This window comes from Balaenoptera borealis (assembly GCF_965194805.1).
Source record: "Balaenoptera borealis genome assembly, chromosome: 5".
NCBI lineage: Eukaryota > Metazoa > Chordata > Mammalia > Artiodactyla > Balaenopteridae > Balaenoptera > Balaenoptera borealis.
In genome coordinates, this window is record NC_138862.1 from 72,763,741 (window position 1) to 72,790,994 (window position 27,254).

The 27,254-nt window shown below is 36.1% G+C and overlaps 1 protein-coding gene across 15 annotated transcripts in view; it reads right to left on the minus strand.

The window, feature by feature from the left end:
• DLG1 (discs large MAGUK scaffold protein 1) overlaps positions 1–27,254 on the minus strand; it is a 287,739-nt gene that overhangs the window by 64,592 nt on the left and 195,893 nt on the right. For all 15 annotated transcript variants that reach the window (XM_082393175.1, XM_082393174.1, XM_082393172.1 and 12 more), the window contains one exon: positions 16,053–16,155. In XM_082393175.1, the coding sequence (XP_082249301.1) occupies positions 16,053–16,155 (103 nt within the window). The remainder of the gene's footprint in view (positions 1–16,052; positions 16,156–27,254) is intronic.

The window sequence follows — 27,254 nt, forward strand, 5'->3', positions numbered from 1 at the left end:
TAAAAGTCCCCTACTATGATTGTGTTACTGTCAATTTCCCCTTTTATGGGCATTAGCATTTGCCTTATGTATTGAGGTGCTCCTATGTTGGGTGCATAAATATTTACAATTGTTATATCTTCTTCTTGGATTGATCCCTTGATGATTATGTAGTGTCCTTCTTTGTTTCTTGTAACAGTCTTCATTTTAAAGTCTATTTTGCCTGATATGAGAATTGCTACTCCAGCTTTCTTTTGATTTCCATTTGCATGGAATATCTTTTTCCATCCCCTCACTTTCAGTCTGAATGTGTCCCTAGGTCTGAAGTGGGTTTCTTGTAGACACCATATATACAGGTCTTGTTTTTGTATCCATTCAGCCAGTCTATGTCTTTTGGTTGGAGCATTTAATCCATTTATGTTTTAGGTAGTTATCAATATGTATGTTCTTAATTGCCATTTTCTTAATTGTTTTGGGTTTGTTATTGCAGGTCTTTTCCTTCTCTTGTGTTTCCTGCCTAGAGAAGTTCCTTTAGCATTTGTTGTAAAGCTGGTTTGGTGGTGCTGTATTCTCTTAGCTTTTGCTTGTCTGTAAAGGTTTTAATTTCTCCATCGAATCTGAATGAGATACTTGCTGGGTAGAGTAATCTTGGTTGTAGGTTTTTCCCTTTCATCACTTTAAATATGTCCTGTCACTCACTTCTGGCTTGCAGTTTCTGCTGAAAGATCAGCTGTTAACCTTACGGGATTCCCTTGTATGTTATTTGTTGCTTTTCCCTTGCTGCTTTTAATATTTTTTCTTTGTATTTAATTTTTGATAGTTTGATTAATATGTGTCTTGGTGTGTTTCTCCTTGGATTTATCCTGTATGGGACTCTCTGCGCTTCCTGGCCTTGACTATTTCCTTTCCCATATTACGGAAGTTTTCAACTAATAATCTCTTCAAATATTTTCTCAGTCCCTTTCTCTTTCTCTTCTTCTTCTGGGATCCCTATAATACGAAAGTTGGTGTGTTTAATGTTGTCCCAGAGGTCTCTGAGACTGTCCTCCGTTCTTTTCATTCTTTCTTCTTTATTCTGCTCTGTGGTAGTTATTTCCACTATTTTATCTTCCAGGTCATTTATCCGTTCTTCTGCCTCAGTTATTCTGCTATTGATTCCTTCTGGAGAATTTTTAACTTCATTTACTGTGTTGTTCATCATTGTTTGTTTGCTCTTTAGTTCTTCTGGGTCCTTGTTAAACGTTTCTTGTATTTTCTCCATTCAATTTTCAAGATGTTGGATCATGTTTACTATCATTACTCTGAATTCTTTCTCAGGTAGACTGCCTATTTCCTCTTCATTTGTTTGGTCTGGTGGGTTTTTACCTTGCTCCTTCATCTGCTGTGTGTTTCTCTGTCTTCTCATTTTGCTTAACTTACTGTGTTTGGGGTCTCCTTTTCACAGGCTGCAGGTTTGTAGTTCCCGTTGTTTTTGGTGTCTGCCCCCAGTGGCTAAGGTTGGTTCAGTGGGTTGTGTACAGTTTCTGGTGGAGGGGACTGGTGCCTGTCTTCTGGTGGATGAGGCTGGATCTTGTCTTTCTGGTGGGCAGGACCACATCCGGTGGTGTGTTTTGGGGTGTCTGTGACCTTATTATGATTTTAGGCAGCCTCTCTGCTAATGGGTGGGGTTGTGTTCCTGTCTTGCTAGTTGTTTGGCATAGGTTGTCCAGCACTGTAGCTTGCTGGTTGTTGAATGGAGCTGGGTCTTAGCGTTGAGATGGAGATCTCTGGGAGAGCTTTCGCCATTTGATATTACATGGAGCCGGGAGGTCTCTGGTCAGAGGCACAGGCCTGACACCCAGCTGGAGCACCAAGACCCTGTCAGCCACATGGCTGCTAGTGTTGGACGGTCTCCTGCAGAGGCAGGGGTTGGCTGTGTTTCACCGCGGGGACAAGAACACTGGCAGAAGTTCTGGGACGTACTCCTTGGCATGAGCCCTCCCAGAGTCCACCATTAGCCCCATCAAAGAGCCTGTCTAATTTTATTTTTAATAATGACCATGTTGGGACTTCCCTGGTGGCGCAGTGGTTAAGAATGCGCCTGCCAATGCGCAGAGGACACAGGTTCAAGCCCTGGTCCAGGAAGATCCCACATACCACGGAACAACTAAGCCCGTGCGCCACAACTACTGAGCCTGTGCTCTAGAGCCCACAAGCCACAACTACTGAGCCCACATGCCACAAGTACTGAAGCCCGCACCCTAGAGCCCATGCTCTGCAACAAGAGAAGCCACGGCAATGAGAAGCCCATGCACTGCAATGAGAGTAGCCCCCGCTTGCCGCAACTAGAGGAAGTCTGCGCGCAGCAACGAAGACCCAACATGGCCAAAAATAAATAAATAAATTTATATATAAAAAAAATAATGACCATGTTTAACAACTAGTTTGCAAAATTCCTGAAAGTTCAACTGACCCTTGTAAGCCAGTACATCATTGCACTTATTCAAAAGTGACTTCTGTGATTCTTTAGTTCTCTGAGTTCCCAGTTTCCCTTCACTTTTTGTTTGATAATTCCTTACTGCCTTAGCAGCAGTTTGATGCTTTTAATAAGATGTTCATTGTATTTCACGTGCATTATTAGTTGTTTTCAGCCATTTTGCCAACTGAATTAACCAAAGTCCTAGTGATTTAAAATATTCTACATTTTAGAAATTTAAAAACTTTCTGTAAAAAGATCACATTACCTTATTTTATAGTGAGGCAAAAAATGTTCTTTCCTAAGAACTAAGTTACTACAAAGCAGTTACAGTCTCAGATAGTCAACATTTAAGATATTGGAGACCTAAATGCAATTCCTAATAATTTCTTAAATATGTGCCTTACTTATTTTGTTCACTCTGTTCAGATTTTCATATTTACGGTCTTTACTTACTATTAATAATTCCTCATAACCATCTGTCTGTCTGTTCTGAACATACTTCAATACTTTCCTCAAAGTTACTTTTCCTTTAAGTCTTCCATTTCATTCACCTAGCTAAGATTCCCATCTTTTCCTTTTGTTTCAATCAATTCATACTTTCAGCTCTAACAATTTCTACCTTATACCCATCCTGTGTACCCTTTCTTATATTTTATTTTGGAGGAAGAGTCTCATTTCCTTTTTTCTGCTAAGTCATTTGCACCCTTCTTCTAGAAATTACACCACAACTCATTTCAGGAAAGCTACCATTGGAGAGAGCTAAAATGTTACCTAAGAGATAATCTCCACTAAGCATTTCAGAAATTCCTGAACCAAACTATATTTCCTGTCATGAAATATATTAGGGAGTCTCTGAACTATTGGCTGTAAGTTAAATAATATGTGTATGGTTTTAAGAGGAGAGAAAATGTTTAATAGCTAACTTTCTGCATTTTATTCCGTTTTCAACTTCTCATCTTAGTTTGCACCTCCACACTTCAAGTGAAAAGATGGAGGAAAGCAGAGGGCAGGAGAGTGGGGAGAAATTTCACCTCCCCCAATTTCTCTGAAACTCGCAATCCCAACTATGAAGAATAAAACTCATTTATACTTTATAATGAAATATATTAATTAAATACACAGTTAACATCTGAGAGCAACAAGTATCAGAGAATGGATATTATGACTGGTCTAGAAAAGAAAAATGGAAAGTTTCTGAGTAAGAAGTCAGGCTGGTTGTTTTAAGTAGTTAGGAAAGGGCAGAAAGGTATAGGAAGGAAAGTAAGATACTGAAAAAAATTAATTAGGAACCTGCTACAGAAAACCATGTTAAGAGATGACATATGTTTGCAAAGAAATGCCACTAATCCAATACAACTTCTCCATTCAGTCTCCAGACTCTCTTTGGTTGTTACCAAAAGTAATTATGAAAATAAAATGAGAAGATGGGTTAAAACTCCATCTCTGCAACTCAGATTTAAATTAAACCTTTGAAACACAGAAAAGTGGCTCTGGCCAAACCTCTCAGCTTTTCTAGACTTCAGTCACTTGAAGATTAGGGACAGTAACACCAATCTCAAAGATTTTTTTTCTTCTTACAAAAACGAAATAAAAATACCTCACAAGTTTAAGACATGTCCAATGGGAAACAGAACATACATTTAATATAAGTTTAATTCTTTCCCTTTGCTCTTTTTCCTTTATAATATCAATATAATTAATATTTTCTGAACCAAAAAATAAGGTCTGGAAATTGGTATAGTATACTTGAGGAACACTGAGATAAAACATTTTTGAGTTTAGGGCTTTTCTGTGAAGGGAGGTAGCTTTAATGTGTAGTTGAGAGGTGTTCAAGGTGTGGGGACCACTTGGAACCCCAGAGTTGTCACAGAGATTATTTTACGCTGAAGACATCTGAGGTTCAACAAATGTAGAAAAAAGCCTTCTTAGAGCTTTCCTTATCTGACTAAAAGGAGCAACTTCTGGGAAATGAGGCTATTGTAAATCTCCTCTCTTGGGGAGCTTTATGGCCTTGAAGAAGACGGAAAGACCACTCATACTGTAGAGACAAACATTATCACAAACTTTCTCCTAAAAATGTACTTTTCTTTCCTTAAGAAACCTATTTATTTTTCCACAGAAGGCTTTTATCTCCACTTCCTTTTCCATACTATGTTAGGTAGGTAAGCCTTTAACTTTAATCATTTAATGAGCCAACTCCTTCTTTTGTTGGCTCTGTGTATGCAGGCAAAATAAAGTATTTTCTTCTGTTAATCTGTCTTCTGTCAGTTTAATTCATAGGCCCCAGCTACTGAAACTAAAAGGGTAGAGGAAAAGTTTTTCCTCCTCTACAAAGGGCTAGAATGAATCTTAATCACTTAACAGCTATGTAACTGGCAAGTTACTTAACCTTTTTGTGCCTTATTTTACTCAACTGTAATGTAAAAGGATGGTAAAAGTGCCTACTTTATAGGGCTTTATGGGAATTAAAAGAGCTAATAAATATAACATGGTTAGATGCCCGGCACACATTTTTTCCTATTATAGTCTATCACCCAGTCCATAGGAGAGTCTATAACTATAGACCAGGAACTATGTATCAAAATTTTGTAACTTCTGGATATGGAGCAAAAAACTAAAATAGTATTTCCAGTGCCCATGTTTGATTTCTGATTATAATTCCCCAGAATGATTAGTAGTAAAGCTCTAAAAACAAATTGTTGCTTGTCTTTGGAGTTAGCAAAACTGGGGGAGCTAGGAGTTAAAGTCATTCTAAATGTATTGTGGAGATTAATTTTTCATACTTAGAGCCTATGTCATAAAAGTTCAAAGTATACAGGCTGAAAAACTCATAACAGTATTTCATGGGAGACCAACAGGCAAGCTATAGATCCTAAAAGATAAAAACTTACTCTTACCAAAAAGTTTTCCTCTTCACTCTTTGTCTGTTTGTATGTATGTATATATGTCAGATTATCAATGAAGTAGAGAATCCCAATGGATTCGTCATTAATAAAGTGAAGATACTAACTGCAAGGAGATGACTGATTATCAGAGTATCAGGCAACTCCTTTTGTACTTTGTAAAACAGCCCCCTCACCAAGAAAGAAAATCTGACTCTTATCTACAATTTATATCCTTGGCCCTCACAGCAGTTACACACTGATGATGTGGAATATGATTTTTAGAAAAAGTGCTGTACAACCAAAATACATTTGTTAAAACTACATAGTATTAAAACAAAACATAAAGCCATCGAGTCACTGCCTAATAAACAAACATAAGGTAAGTAGCAGTACAGCAAGGAGGACAGGTAAGTTTTTAAAGTACCCAAAAGATGCTTTTAAATTTTAACTCTCTTATCTTTGGTCTTCTGTTATTCTTTATGGAATGTCATTTCTTCTCTCTGCCCATCTAAAGACTACCCATTCTTCAGGTTTCCAGTTAAGCCCCAATTGTACTCTATGGCATTTTTTCCTCATACCTGGCAATATGATTTACCTCCTTTTGAATTCCTAAGGCAATGTTTGTTTTCTGTGCTCTATTGGTATTTACCTTGTGCTTATTAGGCAATGACACCATAGCTATGGTAAAAGAATATAGTATAAATCAATACTGCCAGACTAAACACTCATCAAAATATTCCCAGTGAAAAGTATCCAGATTTTGAAGGCAATAGACCTGGGACTGAAGCCTAGCTATTACTAGCTTTGTTATTTGACTCTATATCATCACTTGTATGTAGGGATATAGCTATGTGTTTCATAAGGCTCTAGAGCAAGGCTTAAATAAACAAAAAGCCAATAGGCACCTAAATAAACATACAATTATAAACTGTGTTAAGTTGTTTAAAGAAAAAAATGTCACAGTGCTATGACAAATGGAATTATGAGAAGGAGCCAATCATATAAAGAATAGGGGGAAAGAATATTCTAAGAACAAACAGAATGAACAGAGAATTAGGAAAATACCTGGTGTAATCAAGGGTCTGAAAGAAGAAGGCCTGTGTGGTTAGAGCTGAAGGAGCAAAGGAAGGAATAGAGGGCATGCAGTGAAGCCAAAAGTATTGTGCTATGCTCAATCACACAGGGCCTTGCAGGCACTATTAAAGGCTTTGGATTTTATTCAGAGTATAATTGGAAGTGTTTTAAATAGAAAGTGATACAATCCAATCTTTGTATTTAAAAAGATCATTTTGGCTGATGAATGGATTGGAGAAAGTCAAGAAAGAAGTAAGAAGACTTGCTAGAGGTTATTAGAATAGGTAAGATATGGTAGTGGGTTTGGTAAGGGTAGTGGCCGAGACATAGAGGTTGAGAAAAGGGGAGGGAAGTCAAGGATGACTCCTCGCCTTCTGGCTTAACCATCAATGGCAGTGCCATTTACTGAGGGAGTAAAAGAATTGTTTCAGACATGCTCAGTTTTGAACATTAAAGAGATATACACCTGGAGAAATCAAACAGGACAAAAAGTCAGGTGTTTAGGAGATGTTTGGAAAAAAAGATATATATACAAGAGTAATTAACATAAGGGTCTAACCTTGAAACATAGAAGATGTTTGCTAAATAGCAGCTACTTGAATAATCAACATACAATGCAAATTCTCCTTGATACAAAAATAGCTCCATCAAGATGAGAATAGTTTAAAGTTTTGAATACAACTAAAGAAAAAGTATCAATCAGAAAGATTCATACAGAAGAAAAGTATAGAAATCACAAAAAAAGAGCAAAAGAAAAAAAACAAAACAAAACAGAGTACAAGCACAGAAAAAGATAATCTGAAAGAGAGATTCCTAGGCCCACGCAATAACTATCCTAGGAAAAGGGTAGCCCACCCTTGACAACCATCGGTGGCAAGTATACCTACTGCATACAGAGGTACATTAGGCTTAGTTAAGAGTCACTAAACATAAAAATGGTAAAATTAACGATGCTTGTCCAGATCTATGCTCACCAAGCATTAGAGCAGTTCTTCCTTTTATCAATCAATTTTTACCTCCTTATTAATAACTGAATATTTTTATTGGGTTCCAGAAGTTTCTTTTTTCTTTTCTAATTTTTTAACTCTTTATTTTATATTGGAGTATAGACAATTAACAATGTTGTGATAGTTTCAGGTGCACAGCAAAAGGACTCAGACATACATATACACGTATCCATTCTCCCACAAACTCCCCTCCCATCCAGGCTGCCACATAACACTGAGCAGAGTTCCCTGTGCTATACAGTAGGGTCCCTGTTGGTTGTCCATTTTAAATATAGCAGTGTGTACATGTTGATCCCAAACTCCCTAACTATCCCTTCCCCTACTTCTTTCCCCCAGGTAACCATAAGTTCATTCTCTAAGTCTCTGAATCTGTTTCTGTTTTGTAAATAAGTTCATTTGTATCATTTCTTTTAGATTCCGTATATAAGGGATATTATACGATATTTCTCTTTCTCTGTCTGACTTACTTCACTCAGTATGACAATCTCTAGGTCCATCCATGTTGCTCCAAATGGCATTATTTCATTCTTTTTAATAGCTGAGTAATATTCCATTGTATATATGTACCACATCTTCTTTATCCATTCCTCTGTTGATGGACATTTAGGTTGTTTCCATGTCTTGGCTACTGTAAACAGTGCTGCAGTGAACACTGGGGTGCATGTATCCTTTCAGACCATGTTTTTCTCTGGATATATGCCCAGGAGTGGGACTGCAGGGTCATATGGTAGTTCTATTTTTACTTTTTTAAGGAACCTCTATACCGTTCTCCATATGGCTATACCAATTTACATTCCCACCAACAGTGTAGGAGGGTTCCCAACTCTCCATACCCTCTCCAGCATTTACTGTTTGTGGATTTTTTGATGATAGCCATTTTGACTGCTGTGAGGTGATATCTCACTGTAGTTTTGATTTGCATTTCTCTAATAATTAGTGATGTTGAACATCTTTTCATGTGCCTCTTGGCCATTTGTATGTCTCTGGAGAAATGTCTATTTAGGTCTTCTGCCCATTTTTTGATTGGGCTGTTTGTTTTGATGATATTAAGCCTCATGAGCTATTTGTAAATTTTGGAGACCAATCCCTTGTTGGTCACGTCATTTGCAAATATTTTCTCCCAATCTGTGGGTTGTGTTTTCATTTTGTTTATGGTTTCCTTTGCTGTGCAAAGAATTTTGAGTTTAATTAGGTCCCATTTGTTTATTTTCGTTTTTATTTCCATTATTCTGGGAGATGGCTCAAAAAAGATATTGCTGCGATTTATGTCAGAGCGTGTTCTGCCTATGTTTTCCTCTGGAGTTTTATAGGGTCCAGTCTCACGTTTAGGTCTTTAATCCATTTTGAGCTTACTTTTGTGTATGGTGTTAAAGAATGACCTAATTTCATTTTTTTACACGTATCTGTTCAGTTTTCCCAGCACCATTTGTTGAAGAGACTGTCTTTCCACCATTATGTAGTCTTGCCTCCTCTGTTGTAGGTTAATTGACCATAGATGCATGGGCTTATTTCTGGGCTTTCTATCCTATTCTACTGATTTATATTTCTATTTGTGTAGCAGTAGCATACTGTTTTGATTACTGTAGCTTTGTAGTATAGTCTGAAGTCAGGAAGTCTGATTCCTCCAGCTCCGTTTTTCTTTCTCAAGATTGCCTTGGCTATTCAGGGTGTTTTGTGTCTCCATACAATTTTTAAGATTTTTTGCTCTAGTTCTGTGAAAAATGCCATTGGTAATTTGATAGGGATTGCACTGAACCTGTAGATTGCCTTGGGTAGTGTAGTCATTTTGACAGTGTTGATTCTTCCAATCCATGCCATCTGTTTGTGTCTTCTTTTATTTCTTTCATCAGTGTCTTATAGTTTTCGGAGTACAGGTCTTTCATCTCCTTAGGTAGGTTTATTCCTAGGTATTTTATTCTTTTTGACGTGACGGTAAACGGAATTGTTTCTTGAATTTCTCTTTCTGATCTTCCATTGTTAGTGTATAGAAATGCAACAGATTTCTGTGTATTAATTTTGTAACCTGCAACTTCACCAAATTCATTGTTGAGCTCTAGTAGTTTTCTGGTAGCGTCTGTAGGATCTTCTATGTAAAGTATCATGTCATCTGCAAACAGTGACAGTTTTACTTCTTCTTCTCCAATTTGGATTCTTTTTATTTCTTTTTCTTCTCTGATTGCCATAGCTAGGACTTCCAAGACAATGTTGAATAAAAGGGGCAAGAGTGGACATCCTTGTCTTGTTCCTGATCTTAGAGGAAATGCTTTCAGCTTTTCACCATTGAGTATGATGTTAGCTGTAGGTTTGTCGTATATGGCCTTTATTATGTTGAGGTATGTTCCCTCTATGCCCACTTTCTGGAGAGTTTTTTTTTCTTTTATCATAAATGGGTGCTGAATTTTGTCAAAAGCTTTTTCTCCATCTATTGAGATGATCATATGGTTTTCATTCTTCAATTTGTTGATGTGGTATATCACACTGATTGATATGCAGATACTGAAAAATCCTTGCATCCCTGGGATAAATCCTACTTTATCATGGTGTATAATCCTTTTCATGTATTGTTGGATTTAGTTTGCTAATATTTTGTTGAGGACTTCTGCATCTATGTTCATCAGTGGTACTGGCCTGTAATTTTCTTTTGTGGTATCTTTGTCTGGTTTTGGTATCAGGGTGATGGTGGCCTCATAGAATGAGTTTGGGAGTGTTCCTTCCTCTGCAATTTTTTGGAACAGTTTCAGAAGGATAGGTGTTAGCTCTTATCTAAATGTTGATAGAATTTGCCTGTGAGGCCATCTGGTCCTGGACTTTTGTTTGTTGGGGAGTTTTAAAATCACAGTTTCAATTTCAGTGCTTGTGATTGGTCTGTTCATATTTTCTGTTTCTTCCTGGTTCAGTCTTGGGAGACTGTACCTTTCTAGGAATTTGTCTATTTCTTCCAGGTTGTCCATTTATTGGCATATAGTTGCCTGCAGTACTCTTATGATCCTTTGTATTTCTGTGGTGTCAGTTGTAACTTCTCCTTTTTCATTTCTAATTTTATTGATATGAGTCCTCTCCCTTTTTTTCTTGATGAGTCTGGCTAAAGATTTATCAATTTTGTTTATCTTTTCAAAGAACCAGCTTTTAGTTTCATTGATCATTGCTATTGTTTTGTCTCTATGTCATTTATTTTTGTTCTGATCTTTATGATTTCTTTCCTTCTACTAACTTTAGGTTTTGTTTGTTCATCTTTCTCTAGTTCTTTCAGATGTAAGGTTAGGTTGTTTACTTGAGATTTTTCTTGTTTCCTGAGGTAAGATTGTATTGCTATAAACTTCCGTCTTAGAAGTGCTTTTGCTGCATCCCACAGGTTTTGTATCATTGTGCTTTCATTTTCATTTGTCTCTAGGTATTTTTTGATTTCTTTCTTGATTCCTTTAGCGATCCACTGGTTGTTTAGTAGCATATTGCTTAACCTCCACGTGTTTGTGTTTTTTATAGTTTTTTTTGTAGTTTATTTCTAATCTCATAGCATTGTGATTGGAAAAGATGTTTGATATGATTTCAATTTTCTTAAATTTACCGAGGCTCGCCTTGTGTCCCAGCATGTGGGCAATCCTGGAGAATGTTCCATGTGCACTTAAGAAGAATGTGTATTCTGGTGCTTTTGGATGGAATGCTCTACAGATATCAATTAAGTCCATCTGGTCTCATGTGTCATTTAAGGCCTATGTTTCCTTATTGATTTTCTGTCTGGATGATATGTCCATTGATGAAAGTGGGGTGTTAAAGTCCCCCAGTATTATTGTGTTACTGTCAATTTTTCCCTTTATGGCTGTTAGTATTTGCCTTATATACCGAGGTGCTCTCATGTTGGGTGTATACATATTTACAATTGTTATATCTTCTTCTTGGATTGATGCCTTGATCATTATGTAGTGTCCTTCTTCGTCTCTTAGAACAGTCTTTCAAGTCTATTTTGTCTGATGTGCGTATTGCTACTCCAGCTTTCTTTTGATTTCCAGTTGCATGGAGTACCTTCTTCCATTCCCTCACTTTCAGTCTGTATGTGTCCCTAGGTCTGAGGTGGGTCTCTCATAGACAGCGTATATATGGGTCTTGTTTTTGTATCCATTTAGCCAGTCTATGTCTTTTGGTTGGCACATTTAATACATTTACGTTTAAGGTAATTATCGATATGTGTATTCCTACTGCCATTTTCTTAATTGTTTTGGGTTTGTTTTTGTAGGTCTTTTTTCTTCCCTTCCTCTTTTGTTCTCTTCTCTTGTGGTTTGGTGACCATCTTTAGTGCTGTGTTTGAGTTGCTTTTTCTGTTTTTGGTGTGTGTATCTATTGTAGTTTTGGGGTTTGCTGTTCCCATGAGGTTTTGATATAACAGTCTATATGTACAAGGCTTTTTTTTTTTTAAAGTTGCTAGTCTCTTTCCTGCCTAGAGGAGTTCCTTTAGCATTTGTTGCAAAGCTGGTCTGGTAGTGCTGAATTCTCTTAGCTTTTGCTTGTCTGTAAGGCTTTTGATTTCTCTGTCAAATATGAATGCGAACTGGGTACAGTATTCTTGGTTGTAGGTTGTAGGTTCTTCCCTTTCATCACTTTAAATATATCATGCCACTCCCTTCTGGCTTGCAGAGTTTCTGCTGAGAAATCAGCTGATAACCTTATGGGAGTTCCCTTGTATGTTGTCATTTTTCCCTTGTTGCTTTCAATAATTTTTCTTTGTCTTTACTTTTTGTCAATTTGATTACTATGTGTCTCAGTGTGTTTCTCCTTGGGTTTATCCTGCCTGGGACTCTCTGTGCTTCCTATACTTGGTTGACTGTTTCCTTTCCCACGTTAGGGAAGTTTTCAGCTATTATTTCTTCAAATATTTTCTCAGGTCCTTTCTCTCTCTCTTCTCCTTCTGAGACCCCTATAATGCGAACGTTGGTGTGTTTAATGTTGTCCTTAGGCTGTCTTCATTTATTTTCATTCTTTTTTCCTTATTCTGTTCCACAGCAGTGATTTCCACAATTCCGTCTTCCAGGTCACTTATCAGTTCTTCTGCCTCAGTTATTCTGCTATTGATTCCTTCTAGTGTATTTTTCATTTCGGTTATTGTATCGTTCATTTGTTTGTTTGCTCTTTAGTTCTTCTAGGTCTTTGTTAAACATTTCTTTCATCTTCTTAATCTTTGCCTCCATTCTGGATCATCTTCACTATCATTATTCTGAATTCTTTTTCTGGAAGGCTGCCTATCTCCACTTCATTTAGTTGTTTTTCTGGGATAATATCGTGTTCCTTCATCTGCAACATAATCCTCTGCCTTTTCATTTTGTCTAACTTTCTAGGATTGTGGTTTTCATTCTGCAGGCTGCAGGATTATAGTTCTTCTTGCTTCTGCTGTCTGCCCTCTGGTGGATGAGGCTATCTAAGAGGCCTGTGCAAGCTTCCTGATGGGAGGGACTGGTGGTGGGTAGAAATGGGTCTTGCTCTCGTGGGCAGAGCCTTGCTCAGTAAAATTTTAATCCACTTGTCTGCTGACAGGTGGGGCTGTATTCCCTCCCTGTTGGTTGTTTGGCCTGAGGTAACCCAGCACTGGAGCCTACAGCCTGTTTGGTGGGGCTAATGGCGGCCTCAGGGAAGGCTCACGTCAATGAGTACTTACCAGAACTGCTGCTGCCAGTGCCCTTGTTCCCCTTGGTGAGCCACAGTCTCCCCCTGCCCCTGCAGAAGACCCTCCAACACTAGCAGGTAGGTTTGGTTCAGTCTCCTGTGGGGTCACTGCTCCTTTCCCTTGGGTTCTGGTGTGCACAAGACTTTGTGTGTGCCCTCCAAGAATGGAGTCTCTGTTTTGCCCAGTCCCATGGAAATCCTGCAATCAAATCCTGCTGCCCTTCAAAGCCAGAATCCCTGGGGATTGCTAGTCCTGTTGCTGGACCCCCAGGCTGGGACGCTGACATGGGGCTCAGAACCTTCACTCCAGTGGGAGAACTTCTGTGGTTTAATTGTTCTCCAGTTTGTGGTTCGCCCACCTGGCAGGTATGAATTTGATTTTATCATGATTGTGCCCCCCCTTCCCATCTCACTGAAGCTTCTCCTTTGCCTTTGGATGTGGGATATCTTTTTTGGTGGGTTCCAGTGTCTTGTTGTGACACGTGAATGGTTGTTCAGCAGTTAATTTGTGATTTCGGTGCTCTTGCGAGAGGAGGTGAGCACACGTCCTTCTACTCCGCCATCTTGAACCAATACTCCAGAAGATTCTTTCTTGATAAAAATTAACTGGAATATGTCTGAATTTTGACCATTCTGAGTTAATTTTCTATCATGCTGTGTCTTTTCAATGTAAAGTTACTTCTTTTTAATCTAGTAAAGTTTTCTTGAATGAATTATAATTGCAAGCATTTATTCTTTTCTTTTAAAAAAATTTACTTTTTCCAGAAAGTATAAGTATATCCTGTGTGTGTGTGTGTGTGTATATATATAAATATATATATAAAAGTATATATATATATAATATATAATTGCCTGTCTTTTTTCTCTAATCTTTAAAAATTCTCTGTTTCTATTTAATTTTGTTTACTTTTCCTATTGTATCCTTTATGTCCCCTATTGATTGTTCTGCAGTGTCTCTTTGCCTTTGTGTTCCAATTTAAGAAAATGGTTTGCTTTCTTCTTTCCTGGGTTCTGCTAGCTCAAAATTAAACTCTTCTGGTTGTTAAGCCATCTCTTCTTACATTTCTTTACATATCTACTTTGTGGTCTTCTTTCAAAGAAGTGAATGCATAAATTGTTTAAGAACATTAAAATCAAAGTTTCATCTGATATGTGCCAATTTTTTTTTGTGTGTGTGTAAATGCATGTTTGTGACAACTTTTATCTCTTGCTAAGCTTTGCTATTTGTTTCCATGTCTCCTTATTAATATCTTTGTATGAATGCCAGGCTAGTTCCTTTTAAATTGCTTATTACTGAATGAGTTGGCTGGACCAGAAAGTTTGGGGTGCAGGGTGGGGATGGATCACAGGTTATTTTTACAGCCTTTAAAACCAAAAGACTGCCTTGATAGCATCAGATAATCTGACAGACTGTTTTAACCAAATACCTCCTTTAAACAAAACCACATCAAGGATGGCTTCTGCTCTAGCTTGCTCACTCCAATTTCTATGTGGCCTGTCATAAACAAGGGATAATGTTTTTATACTTCAAAAACAAGCCCCCCACCTTTAGGAAGTACAATTTTCTGTCATATTCTACGTTCTGCTACCACTGAGCATTCTCAACATTCCAAGCTTTTACTCTTCCCTTCTTTACATGTAGCTTTTGCCAGATCTTAACCTGCTTAAGCAGCCTTTGCCTGTATTTTGTTGTCCAGGTATTATACCTGTCTTCTTAGTTTTGCTTAATGTGAAGTGAAGCTGTATGGGTAGAAATATGTGTTTATTTTTTATTTTCCTTGTTGCTTTTGTGTGTTTTCTGGGGAGGTCAAGGAGCAGATATTGACTTACCCTTAATCATACCTAAATAGTCTATATTCCTCATAAACATATAAATAAGAGGCTTTCTATAATACTAAGCAAGCATTGATTATAATTTGTTTCCGTATAATATGCCTATTGGGCAAGAATGTGTTGGCCAGAAGATAAAAGCATGTGTAGTCCCACTGGTAGTTTTGTTTCTCACAAAAATTAATGAATTGGCATTCTGACTTTATATTAATCCCTATTTGCTTGATTAATGTGATTTATTTGGAACTTACCCCTTACATAAATGAATTTATTCTTGTTCAGTTACTGAACCTAGAATGCTGAGGTTTATAAGAAATATTATGAAATAGCAAGCAATGCCCAACATACTACTTTGATCAGGTAAAACACGTATTAGGTTTTGTTACAGAAATAAATTCCACTCCAAGAAAAGAATAATACATGTAACAGCTGCTAAATCATAGAATGATTTGCCTGGCTCCTTTAGTCACATCATTCTTTCCCTCTTCACCTTGTTTATGAACATTAACTAGTATGCTATGTATTCTTTTGGGTGTTTAAGCTTTTTAAATTCCACTGAGGTTTTACTGAAGTGGTTATGTTGATGTACGCTAGAATCTTATGTATGTTTAATATGACCTCAAATTTTCCATTATCACCTTCTCCCGGTAGGAACTTGGTAAGGTCAAGTCCATGATACCTCACTATTTAGAAAAATATCATATCTCAAACTTGCATTCTTTCTCTTTAAGTAACAATAAAGGCTATTAGAAACATATCTTAAACCCTGTTATTAATAAATACAACCTAATTCAAAGGTCAGAAAATACTGAGATAACCTAATTTTCTTTGGCAAAATTACTATCTTTGCTTTTCAACCACTGAGTTAGTCAAAGGTATACTTAAAGGTATATGTTTGGTTAGATGACACATTTAAAAAGATAAACTCCTGAAAACTAATCCAAATAATAGAGAAATATTCAATGAGTTGGCAGATACAAGTTCCTACATTCTATTAAAAACTCTTTGATCTGGATAGTGAATTAAGTTCAAACTAAACAAATAACAGATTAATAAATCAGACAAAAATATAAAAACAAAGTTAAGCTTGGGAAGTTAAACATTTTTAAGAGGAAGACTTCTTAAAACTGAAATAAAAAATAAATACAGACAACAAGAATTTATTACCTTCAGGTCGATATTGTGCAACAATTGTGACAGCTTGGCCAGCATTTTTTAAAGCAGCTGCTGCCTGCTCATGGCTGGCAGTTCTGAGGTCAACACTGTTTACCTGTAAATCAAACCACATATTAAATTTGAAAGAAAATCATCACACTGATTAGAAATCACAATAGCCTATTCTTTGAGCAGGCATAGATTAAAAAAAATTACTTGCAATTACTTTATCACTAAAATATTTTCTTGTTCTGATTTACTAAAAATATGTTATACAGTAAAACAAAAATATATTGTATAGTCAATCAAGACAATTTTATTCACTTAAAATACTATGTTTACTGTCAAGTGAACAAATCCAAAACATTTTCCCCTAAGTTTTCCAGAAGGTTGTCTATCAATCTCTTGAGAAATGTACCTTAATTTGACAACTTGAAAAATCAACAAGTGTCATCATTTTGTACATTTCATTTCACTAGTAACTCAGGCAATGAGAGGGAAATTCATTTTGTTTACAGCATCCATTCAACTCCTGCCACATTTTCACTATTACTCATCTCAGTTTCAATTCTCTTCCTTCCTTTCCCAAACTAAAGCTTCCATTCTTTTGGAGTAACAGGAAAGCAATTACTTTAAGTATTAAAATAGCTCAGATTTCACAGACTGACATTTAAATACAGTAAATGTTATTAAATGAGCAAGGAGACTTTTTTTGAACACAGGGACCTTCCTTGGGTAAAATAATTAATGAGGTGATCAATCCCACTCCAGAAGAATAGGCAACTTCATTCTTATTTCTGAAAGGCTGCCAGCACCTAGTACACTGCAAGGTACACTATCTTTAGAGATTGAACCTTTTCCACTACAAGAAAAACTTAATAGGACATTAATGTGAGCATTAAACTTAAATGTAACTAACTTTAAATATTTAAGTTGGCTTTCCCCCCTAAGAACCATGAATGAATAAAGTACAGCAATGTTTGGGACCTTTACTGAATATTTTTGGAAAGAAGAGCTGTCACACAATTTTAATATGACAGCCTGCTTCATTGACAACTAATCTAAAACCTGTTAAAAATGACATACCAATTTTGGAAAATTTGACTATAGCCCAGAAATTCCTGGGATCATAAAATTTACATAAAAGAACATTTTAAATGTTTAATGTAAAACATTTAAAGACCTGATGTTTCACATTATCTATAAAGGATATTACTATGTAACTAAGTTAAAATGTACAGACACCTCTCGAATGAAAATCAAAAATCCAAAAACCTTAATCTAAACAAGTGTAACATTATGTGGCTTTATTAGAGAATATCTCTAGCTTAATATCTTATTAGAGACTAACTCAACACAATGTATAAATAGTTCTACATTGAACATAAAGAAAATCCTCCTAATTTATAGCAGAAAAAATTAGAGAAGAAATATAAAAGGTAGACAAACTTTCATAGATTATTTTAGAGAAGATCACAATTTTTAATGAATTATTCCTGAGCATTGGATCCCTTTGCTACAGAAAAGATCTGAAACCAATCTACATAGATTCAAAGGAAAATAATTTGTTAAGAAGACTACAAATTAAAAATGTTCCTAAATAACACCAAACATTTTAATGGAATACATTATCAAGGATATTTTAGAAGAAATCCTGGTACTGAGAAACATATCGTGTAAACAGATTTAGGGTCACTTTTTTATGGAGATACAATTTATATAAAATCCAAACTTTTAAAGTGTACAATTTAGTGTTTTTCAGTACATTCACAAGCATGTGCAACCATCACCATGCTTTAATTCCAAAACATTTTCATCAGCCCCCACCCCCAAAAAACCCACTACCCATTAGCATTCATTCCCCCCCTTAGACCCTGGCAACCACTATTCTACTTTCTAACTCTAAGGATTTGTCTGTTCTGTACATTTTAAATAAAAGGAATATTACAATATGTGGCTATTTGTGTTTGGCTTCTTCACTTAGCTTGTTTTCATGGTTCATCCTTGTTTTAGCCTGTTTTAGTACTTTGTTACTTATTATGGCTGAATCATATATTCCATTTTATGGATATTCCATATTTTGTTTATCCACTTTGTTAAATTTATTCTTTTTGATACTACTATAAATAAAATTGTTTTCTTAATTTCACTTTCAGGTTGTTCAACTCTGGTATATAGAAACACAACTGTTTCTTGTATAGTGATTCTCTGTCCTGCAAACTTGCTGAGCTTGGTTTATTATCTCTGATAGTTTTTTTGGATTTCCTAAGATTTTCTATATATAAGATCATGGCATCTCCAAATAAGAGATAATTTTCCTTCTTCCTTTTTAATCTAGAAAGCTTTTATTTCTTTTTTTTGCCTAACTGCCCAATCTAGAAACTCCAGCACAATGTTGAATAAAAGTGGCATGAGTGGACACCTCTCTGTCTTGTTCCTGATCTCAGAGGGAAAGCTTTCAGTGTTTCAGCATTTAGTGTGACATAAGTTATCAGTTTTTCATAGACATCCTTTATCAGGTTGAGGAAGTTCTCTACTATTCTTAATTTGTTTGGTGCTTTTATGATGCAAGCTGTTGGTTTCTGATAGGAGCTTTTTCTGTTTAGATGGTCATGTGGCTTATATCCTTAACTCTATTAACATGGTGTTTTACTTTGGTTATCCCTGTGTTGAACCAACTATGCATTCCTTGGACAAAGTCCACTTGGTTACAGGGTATAATCCTTTTTTAATGCTGGTGTACAATCTTTTTATGCTACTGAATCCAGATGGCTACTTTGTTGAGGATTTTTACATATAAATTCATAAGGGATATTGTAGTTTTCTTTTCTTGTGATGTCTTTGTTTGGTTTGATATAAGAATAATATTGGCCTTGTAGAATGAGTTGGAAAGTGTTCTTCACACCTATTCCTTTTTTGGGGAAGAGTTTGTGAATGGTGCTAATTCTTCTTTAAACGTTCTATAAATTGCACTAGTGAGGCCATCTGGTCCTGGGTTTTTTCCTTTGTGGGAAGTTTTGTTTATCAATTCAATCTCCTTAATTGTTACAGGTCTACAGTTATAGTTTCCATTTCTTCTTGAGTCAGTTTCAAAAGTTTATGTCTTTCTAGAAATTTATCAACAATTACACAATATGTATAACTATATATCACACATAATCTATATAGCACATATATTATAAAATGTCCTTAGATTTTGAGAAACAATTTTTGTCCTAAAGTCTACTTTGTCTGACACTTGTATAGCCATTTTATGTGTTTCTTGGTTTCTGTTTGCACAGCATATCTTTTCCAACCTTTTACTTTCAACGAAGATTGAATCTAAAGTGTGTCTGTTGTAGAAAGTATATAATTTGATCTTTTTAAATCTACCCTGTCAATATCTGTCTTTTAGTTGGAGTATTTAACCCATTTACCTTCAATGTAATTTAACGAAAAAAAAAGATTTATGCCATCCATTTTGCTATTTGTTTTCTTCACACCTTGTCTTTTTTGTTCCTCTATTCCTGCATTACTAACTTCTTTTGTAAAATAGGTATTTTCCACTGTACTATCTTAATACCCTTTAAAAAATTATATATATTTTGAGTTATCTGCTTAGTGGTTTCTCTAGGTCATAATTAACATTTTATAACCATTTACTTTGAATTAATACCAACTTAGTTTCAATAGTATATAAAAACTCTGCTCTTATAATTCTGTGCCCTCTATACCCCTTGTGATACTACTGTCATATAAATTACATCTTTATACAGTGTGTGTGTGCCCATCAACACAGATTTAAAATTATTGCTTTATTTAGTTGTTTAAATTATAAAGGAGAAAAAAAAGAGTTACAAACAAAAAATGCACTTGTGCTGTTTTACATTTACCTATATAGTTACTTTTAACAGTTCTCTTTATTTCTTCATATGGATTTGGGCTACTCTCTAATGTCCTTTCTTTTTAGTCTGAGGGATTCTCTTTAGTACTCCTTGTAGGGCAGGTTTACGGTCTATAAGAGAAGTTAAGGAGATTAATAACTTCCTTAGCTTTTGTTTACCTGGGACTGGGATTTGTCCTTCGTTTCTGAAGGATAGTTTGACTGGGTATAGAAACCTTGGACCATGGCTTTTTTTCTTTCAGAATTGCCTTCTGGCCTCCATGATTTCTGACAAGAAATCAACTGTTAATCTTACTGAGGATTCCCTGTAATCAGTGATTTCTCTTTGCTTTCAGGATTCTCCCTTTGTCTTTTGATATTTGATTATGATTTATCTGTGGTGTGGATCTCTTCAAGTTTATTCTGCTTGTAGTTCACTGAGCTTCTCAGATGTGTACAATGTTTTTCATTAAATTTGGGAAGTTTTTTGCCATTATTTATTCAAATATTCTTTCTGCCTCTTTCTCTCTCTCTTGTCATTCTGACTTCATTATACATACATTGGTACACTTGATGGTAACCCCACAGGTCTTTGAGCCTCTGACAATTTTTCTTAATTCTTTTTTCTTTCTGTTCTTCAGCCTGGGTAGTCTTAACAGACATATCTTCAAGTTGGTGGATTTTTTTCTTTTGCCAGGTCAAATCTGCTGTTGAACTTGTCTAGAGGATTTTTTTTTTTTCATTTCAGTTATTGTACTTTTCAACACCAGAATTTCTGTTTGTTTCTTTTTCATAAAATAAATCTCTTTATTGACATACTCTACTTGGTGCGATATTGTTCCTATACTTTCCTTACATTCTTTAGACATGGTTTCCTTTAGTTCTTAGAATATATTTAAAATATCCGATTTAAAATCTTTGTCTAGTAGTATAGTGTTGGGCTTCCTTACAGACAGTTTCTACTGATTGCTTTTCCCCCTGTGTATATTTTCTTGTTTTGCTGCATGTCTCAATTTTTTGTTGAAAACTGGACATTTAAAATAATATAAAGTAGCAATTCTGGGTATAAGATCTGTCCTCCTACCCAGGGCTTGATATTACTGCTGTCTGTTATAGCAGTTGTTTGGTGACTTTTCTGAATTCTGTAAGGTTTGTATTCTTTGTTGTATGTGCCAGTGAAGTGTCTGCCTGATTAGCAGAGTGGTCAGTAAATGACTGGACAGAGATTTCATTAAATGTGCGCATGTTGGGTAATGCCTTCAACAATCAGCTAGGCAACTGATAATTCTGCCTTAATCTTCACTTCTTTCTTGCACAGAGTCTCATGGTCAGCCAGAGGTGAGAGTTTAGGGCCTTTTCAGGTCTTTCCTGAGCAGGAACACAGCCCAAGACCATGCATGTGTCCTCCTAGATTCCAAAGTATAAGAGCTTTTCAAAGGTCCTATGGAGAGTTCACTCCCTAGTTTTTCCTTTTAAGTTTCTGATTAGTCTACTGTTTGCCCCAACTGTTACCAATGTCTCAGGCAGCCATAATATGCCTGTAATTGTTTTTGCAATTACCCCAGGGGAAAGGCTTTTGCACTGGTGGAGCTTTGAATCAGGTCAAATACAGAGAACCTTTCAAATAGGATGTTCCAAGAACCCACCAGACAGGTCAAATTATGATAGTTCTTTGGAAAAGAAGCTCTGAACGTTCTACCACCATTTTGCTCTCTCTAGTAGCTGTTGGGCCACTGGTTCTCACTGAAAAGGTGGGCTATTTTTCAAGGCTAATGTGGTGATAGAGAGCCAGGGGTGGGACTTAAGCAAATTAAAATTCCACAAAGCTCATTCTTACAGAGATTCAGCAATTTTTTTTTTTTTGAGTAAACACTTCCTGAATGGCTGTCAGTCTTTGGTTAATTTCCAGAGTTCTGAAAAAGTTTATTCTAAAAACAATTTTGGCCACTTTTCTCACTGTTTTTATGAAGGAGAGAATTTCTGTTGAAGTCTCTTGGGTCACTTTCCATGTTTCTAAATTTTCAGGGAATATCAACTATATACTGCCCTATGCTTGGCATCACTGGAAATAACAGTAATATTTCCATTTATACCATAGTGAAAAATGTACTGTTCAACATCTGTACAATAATAAATCTTGACTTCAAAAGCTTCTTTCTTCAACAAAATTAAATATATCAAAGGGAATATTTTATAAAAATTATTTATTTCCTTGCCTTCCCAAATATTTATGCTTTTCTCAGTAATGTGGGTTATCATTAAGAACATCAATAACAGGGATGTCTTTAGAACAGTGGTTCACAAGGTTTGGTCCCAGGAGCAGCAACATCAGTATCTCTTGGAAACTTGTAAGAAATATAAATTTTCAGATCCTATCCAAGTCATACTGAATCAGAAACTTTGGGGATGGAATCTAGGAATCTGTTTTTTAATAAGGCCTTGAGGTTATCCTGATACAAGCTGAAGACTGAAAATAGCTAAATTTTGTGTAAAGAGGTACTTAAATAAGTGTTTCTGGGTTTTATTTTAGTTTTGAATATCTTTTCTCATGTTTTTCTCTTGTTCCTAAGGTCTTTCCTATTGCTTCTCAGGGTATTTCCCTAGAGCAGCTTAGTAACCATTAAAATATTTAAGACTATGGATGCATACTGCCAAACAGAAGGCTGAATTTAATTTACAGTAACATTAGGGCAAGCAACTGGTTGGGAGGGTCTGGGACTTTCAGTTTTAAAACTTAGCCTAAAGGGGTTTCCAGACATGGGGCTTTCAGTGCTAAAACTGGGAAAGTTCTGGGTGAACCACGTTGTGTTCGTCAGACTAACATATTCTAGCAGTGTGACAGTAACCCACATAAAGAGGTTCCACATGGACAATTTAAAAAACATATATTTTTGTTTTGAGTTTTTCACACATACCTCTAAGCCAACTGAGAATTTATTTTGACACAAGGTGTGAAGTGAGGCTCTAAGCTAATTTTATTCCGCTAAGCAACTAGCTAATTTCGCCAACATTTATTTTTAAAAAATTCATTCCTTATCACTAATTTGCCCTTATACTGTAAATTATTTTTAAAACTTAAATTACAGTATAACTTACAAGCAATAAAATGTACAAATTTAAACAGTTCAGTTGGAAGGATTTTTGACAACTGTATATGCCCATGAAACTACAACCCCAAACATACCTTTTCCATCAACCAACCCAGAAATCTCCATTATGCCTCTTTATAATAGGACAATTAGCAGCAACCACGTTCTGACTTATCAATACAAATTAGTGTTGCCTGCACATGATTACAATAAGAATCATACAGTATGTGTTTTTGTGGTGTGTTCTGTTTTACTCAACACAATGTTTTTTAGTGTCATCCATGCTGTTTGAGTTTTATTATGGATAGGCTATTATGAACATTCTTGTTATAGTGTAAACATAAGATTTCTTGGATAAAATCTGGGTGATAGGTTAGGTGTATGTATAATTTCTTTAAAACTTCCCCAAAAGTTCTTGTAGTGGTTGTGTAGTTTTACATGCCCACCAGTAATGAATAAGAGTTATAACTGCTCCACATCCTCTCTAATGTTTGTTGTCATCATTATTTTTTCTTTAGCCATTCAACTGGATAGGATATGGTATTTCACTATGGCTTTAAAAATGTTTTTACTTAGGCATAATTTACATTCAATAGAGTAATCGTTGTTAGTTTACAGATAAGAGTGTTGACAACTGTCTATGCTGTAGAGCCACTGCCACAATCAAGATGTAAAAAAGTGACATTGCTCCCACCAAAATTCCTCTAACCCTGTTTTGTTTATTCATTGTGTTCTTTGCATTGCCCTAATGCCTAATGTTAAGTAAATTTTCATGTGTTTATAAGCCACTGATACACCTTGTTTTGTGAAATATCTGTTTAAGTCTTTTGCTCATTTATTTATTTATTAGTATTATTATTTTGGCTGCATTGGGTCTTCATTGCTGCATGCGGGCTTTCTCTAGTTGCAGCGAGTAGGGGTTACTCTTTGTTGCGGTGCGCGGTCTTCTTATTGCGATGGCTTCTCTTGTTGCAGAGCACAGGCTCCAGCTGCGTGGGCTTCAGCAGTTGCAGCACACGGGCTCAGTAGTTGTGACACGCGGGCCCTAGAGGGCACGGGCTTCATAGTTGTGGTGTGTGGGCTCTAGGGCACGTGGGCTTCAGCAGTTGTGGCGCACAGGCTCAGTAGTTGTGGCTCGCAGGCTACAGAGCACAGGATCAGTAGTTGTGGTGCATGGGCTTAGTTGCTTTGCGGCATGTGGGATCTTCCCGGACCAGGGATTGAACCCGTGTCCCCTGCATTGGCAGGTGGATTCTTAACCAGTGCGCCACAAGGAAATTCCCCTCATTTTTATAAATTTATTTATTTGTTTATTTATGGCTGCATTGGGTCTTCATTGCTGCGCACGGGCTTTCTCTAGCTGCAGCGAGCGGGGGCTACTCTTTGTTGTGGTGCACAGGCTTCTCATTGAGGTGGCTTCTCTTGCTGTGGAGCATGGGCTCTAGGGTGCGGGGTTCAGTAGTTGTGGCACGCGGGCTCAGTAGTTGTGGCTTGTGGGCTCTAGAGCACAGGCTCAGTAGTTGTGGCACATGGGCTTAGTTGCTCCTCGGCATGTGGGATCTTCCCGGACCAGGGCTCGAACCCGTGTCCCCGGCATTGGCAAGTGGACTGTTAACCACTGCACCACCAGGGAAATCTCCCCTCATTTTAAAATTGAGTTACTCATCTTTCACTGCTGCTTCATGGGAGATGTTTATATATTCTGGATATAAGTTTTTTGTGAGATATATGTACTGAGAATATTTTTTCCCATTGCATAGCTTGCCTATTTGGTTTCCTAATGGCACATTTTTTTATGGTTAGTGTTTAACATATCTTGTCCAAGAAATTGTCATCTACCTCAGGGTTGCAAAGATATCCTTCTATGTTTTCTTCCAGGAGGATTATGGTTCTGGGCTTCACATTTAGATTTATAAGATTTATAATCATCTAGAGTTAATTTTTATATCTGGAGCAAGACTGAGTTGAAATTTGTATTTTTCCATAAAGATATCCAGCTGTTTCAGCATCATTTATTAAAAAGACTTCCCTTTCACCACTGGACTGACTTGGTCCCTTGGTACCACTTAAGAAATCTTTGACTAATCCAAGTTCACTAAGATTTTCTTGTATGTTTTTTCCTGGAAGTTTAGTTCTACAATGCATTTCAAGTTAATTTTTATAGATGATGAGTGGTAAGGCTAAAGCTATTTTCTTCTTTTCTCTACTTATTCTACCAGTTATAGAAGACGGTGTTTAAATCCCCAACTCTGTAGATTTGTCCATTTCTCCCTTTAGTTCTGGGAATTTTTGCTTTATGTGCTTTGAAATGATTACTAGGTACATGCACAATGAGGGCTGTTATGTCTTCTTGAAGAAATGATGCTTTCATTATTATAAAATCTCTCAGTAATAACACCATTTGCCTTGAAGCCTATTTTGTCTCATATGAATATAGTCACACCATCTTTCATATGTTGTTTATATAGCATAATTTCTTCTACTCTTTTACTTACAACATACGCATCTTTATATTTAAAGTGAATTTCTGATAAAGGGTCTATATTTGGGTCTTGTTTTTTTTGAACCAAGCTGACAATTTCTGCATCTTAATTAAAGTGCTAACTATAATGTAGATATTAATATAGTTGCATTTTAACCTCACACCTTGGCACTGCTTTTTTCTACCTTGTCTTTTCTTCCTTTCCTACCTTTGTTTGGAAGAAGCATGTATTTTTTCATATTTCATTTTATTTCCTGTATTGACTTACAAAAACCATACCCTTTTGGAGTATTTTTAGTGTTTCCTCTAGAGATTATAACATGCAAGTATAAATTATCACAGGCTACTTCCAATTAATTTTATACCACTTCTCAAACTGTATAAGAACCATCCTCCCCCTTTCTATTTGTGCTTTGGTGGCCTTATATCTTACTTCTACATATGCCATAACTCACACAATACGATGCAGTTATTTTGTTTTAAAGAGACAATCATCTTATAACGAAACATGTAAAATTATTTTCTAAAAATGTACCTTTTATACTTATCCAGGTATTTACCCCTTCTGTTATTCTTATTTCCTGTCTGCAGATTTAGGTTCCATCTGATATAATTTCTCTTTAACCAGAACAATTTCTTCTAGTATTCCTTGTAGGTCTGTCAAGAACAAATTCTCTAAGATACTGTCTGTTTGAAAATGTCTTTATTTCAACTTCATTTCTGATGACTAATTTCAGGAGATATAGGATTCTAGGTTGAAGGTTTTTTCTTTCACCACTTTAAAGATACTGTTCCATTCCTTTATGTCCTGTAATATTTCCAGTGAGAATCCAGCTGTCATTTGTACTGTTCCTATATATGTAACGTGTTTCTATGTTTACTTTTAACATGTGCTCTTTAGCATAGCTTTCTAGCATTTTACAATGTATCTAGGTCTGGTTTCCTTTGCAAGTATTCTGCCTCAGCTTTGCTGTGCTTCACAGATCTGTGGGTTGATATCTTTCATCAGTTTTTGAAAGTTCTTTGTCATTATGTCTTCAAAGATTCTGTCTCCTCTTTATTGTCTGACATCTCCTCTTTATTTCCATAGACCTTGGATGCTCTGGTCTACTTTTTTTTCCCTGATTTTTCCCCCCACCCCTCCTGATTTACGTTTCAGTTTGGAAACTTTCTTTGACCTATGTTCAAGTTCACTGATTCTTCCCTCTTCAGATTCCAGTGTGCTGTTATGCCTTTCAGACAAAATTTTCACTTGTGATAGTTAAAAGAAAAATTTCTAGCAATTCCATGTGACTCATTTTTCATATGTTCTATATCTTTGCTGAAATTCTCCCATCTTATCATCCATATTGTCTACCTTTACTCCTATATCCTTTAGTATTTTTATCATCATCATTTTATCTTATTTTAAAATACTTGTTTGATAAATCCAACATCTGAGCTTTTTCTCAAGTTACTTATATTGACTGTTTTCTGTCTTGACAACCAGCTTTTCTTTCTTTTTTGCATGTTTTGTAGTTTTTAATTATAAAGTAGACACTATGGATAAAATAACAGTAGAGGTTGAAATAAAAAATAAATAATATTTAATTCCAGAATTGGGAATAACCCTTGTGCCAGGCCACTAGAGTGGGGCAGCTGTATCTATATGATCTATAGTTGAGCTGCTACTGGATTTTGTTGTAGCTTTAAGTTTAGTTTCAAATGTTTTGAGAGCAGAATTAAGACTTTTCTTTCTGAGGCGCTTAGGCTATGAGCACTGGTAAAATTCCCTTTACTGG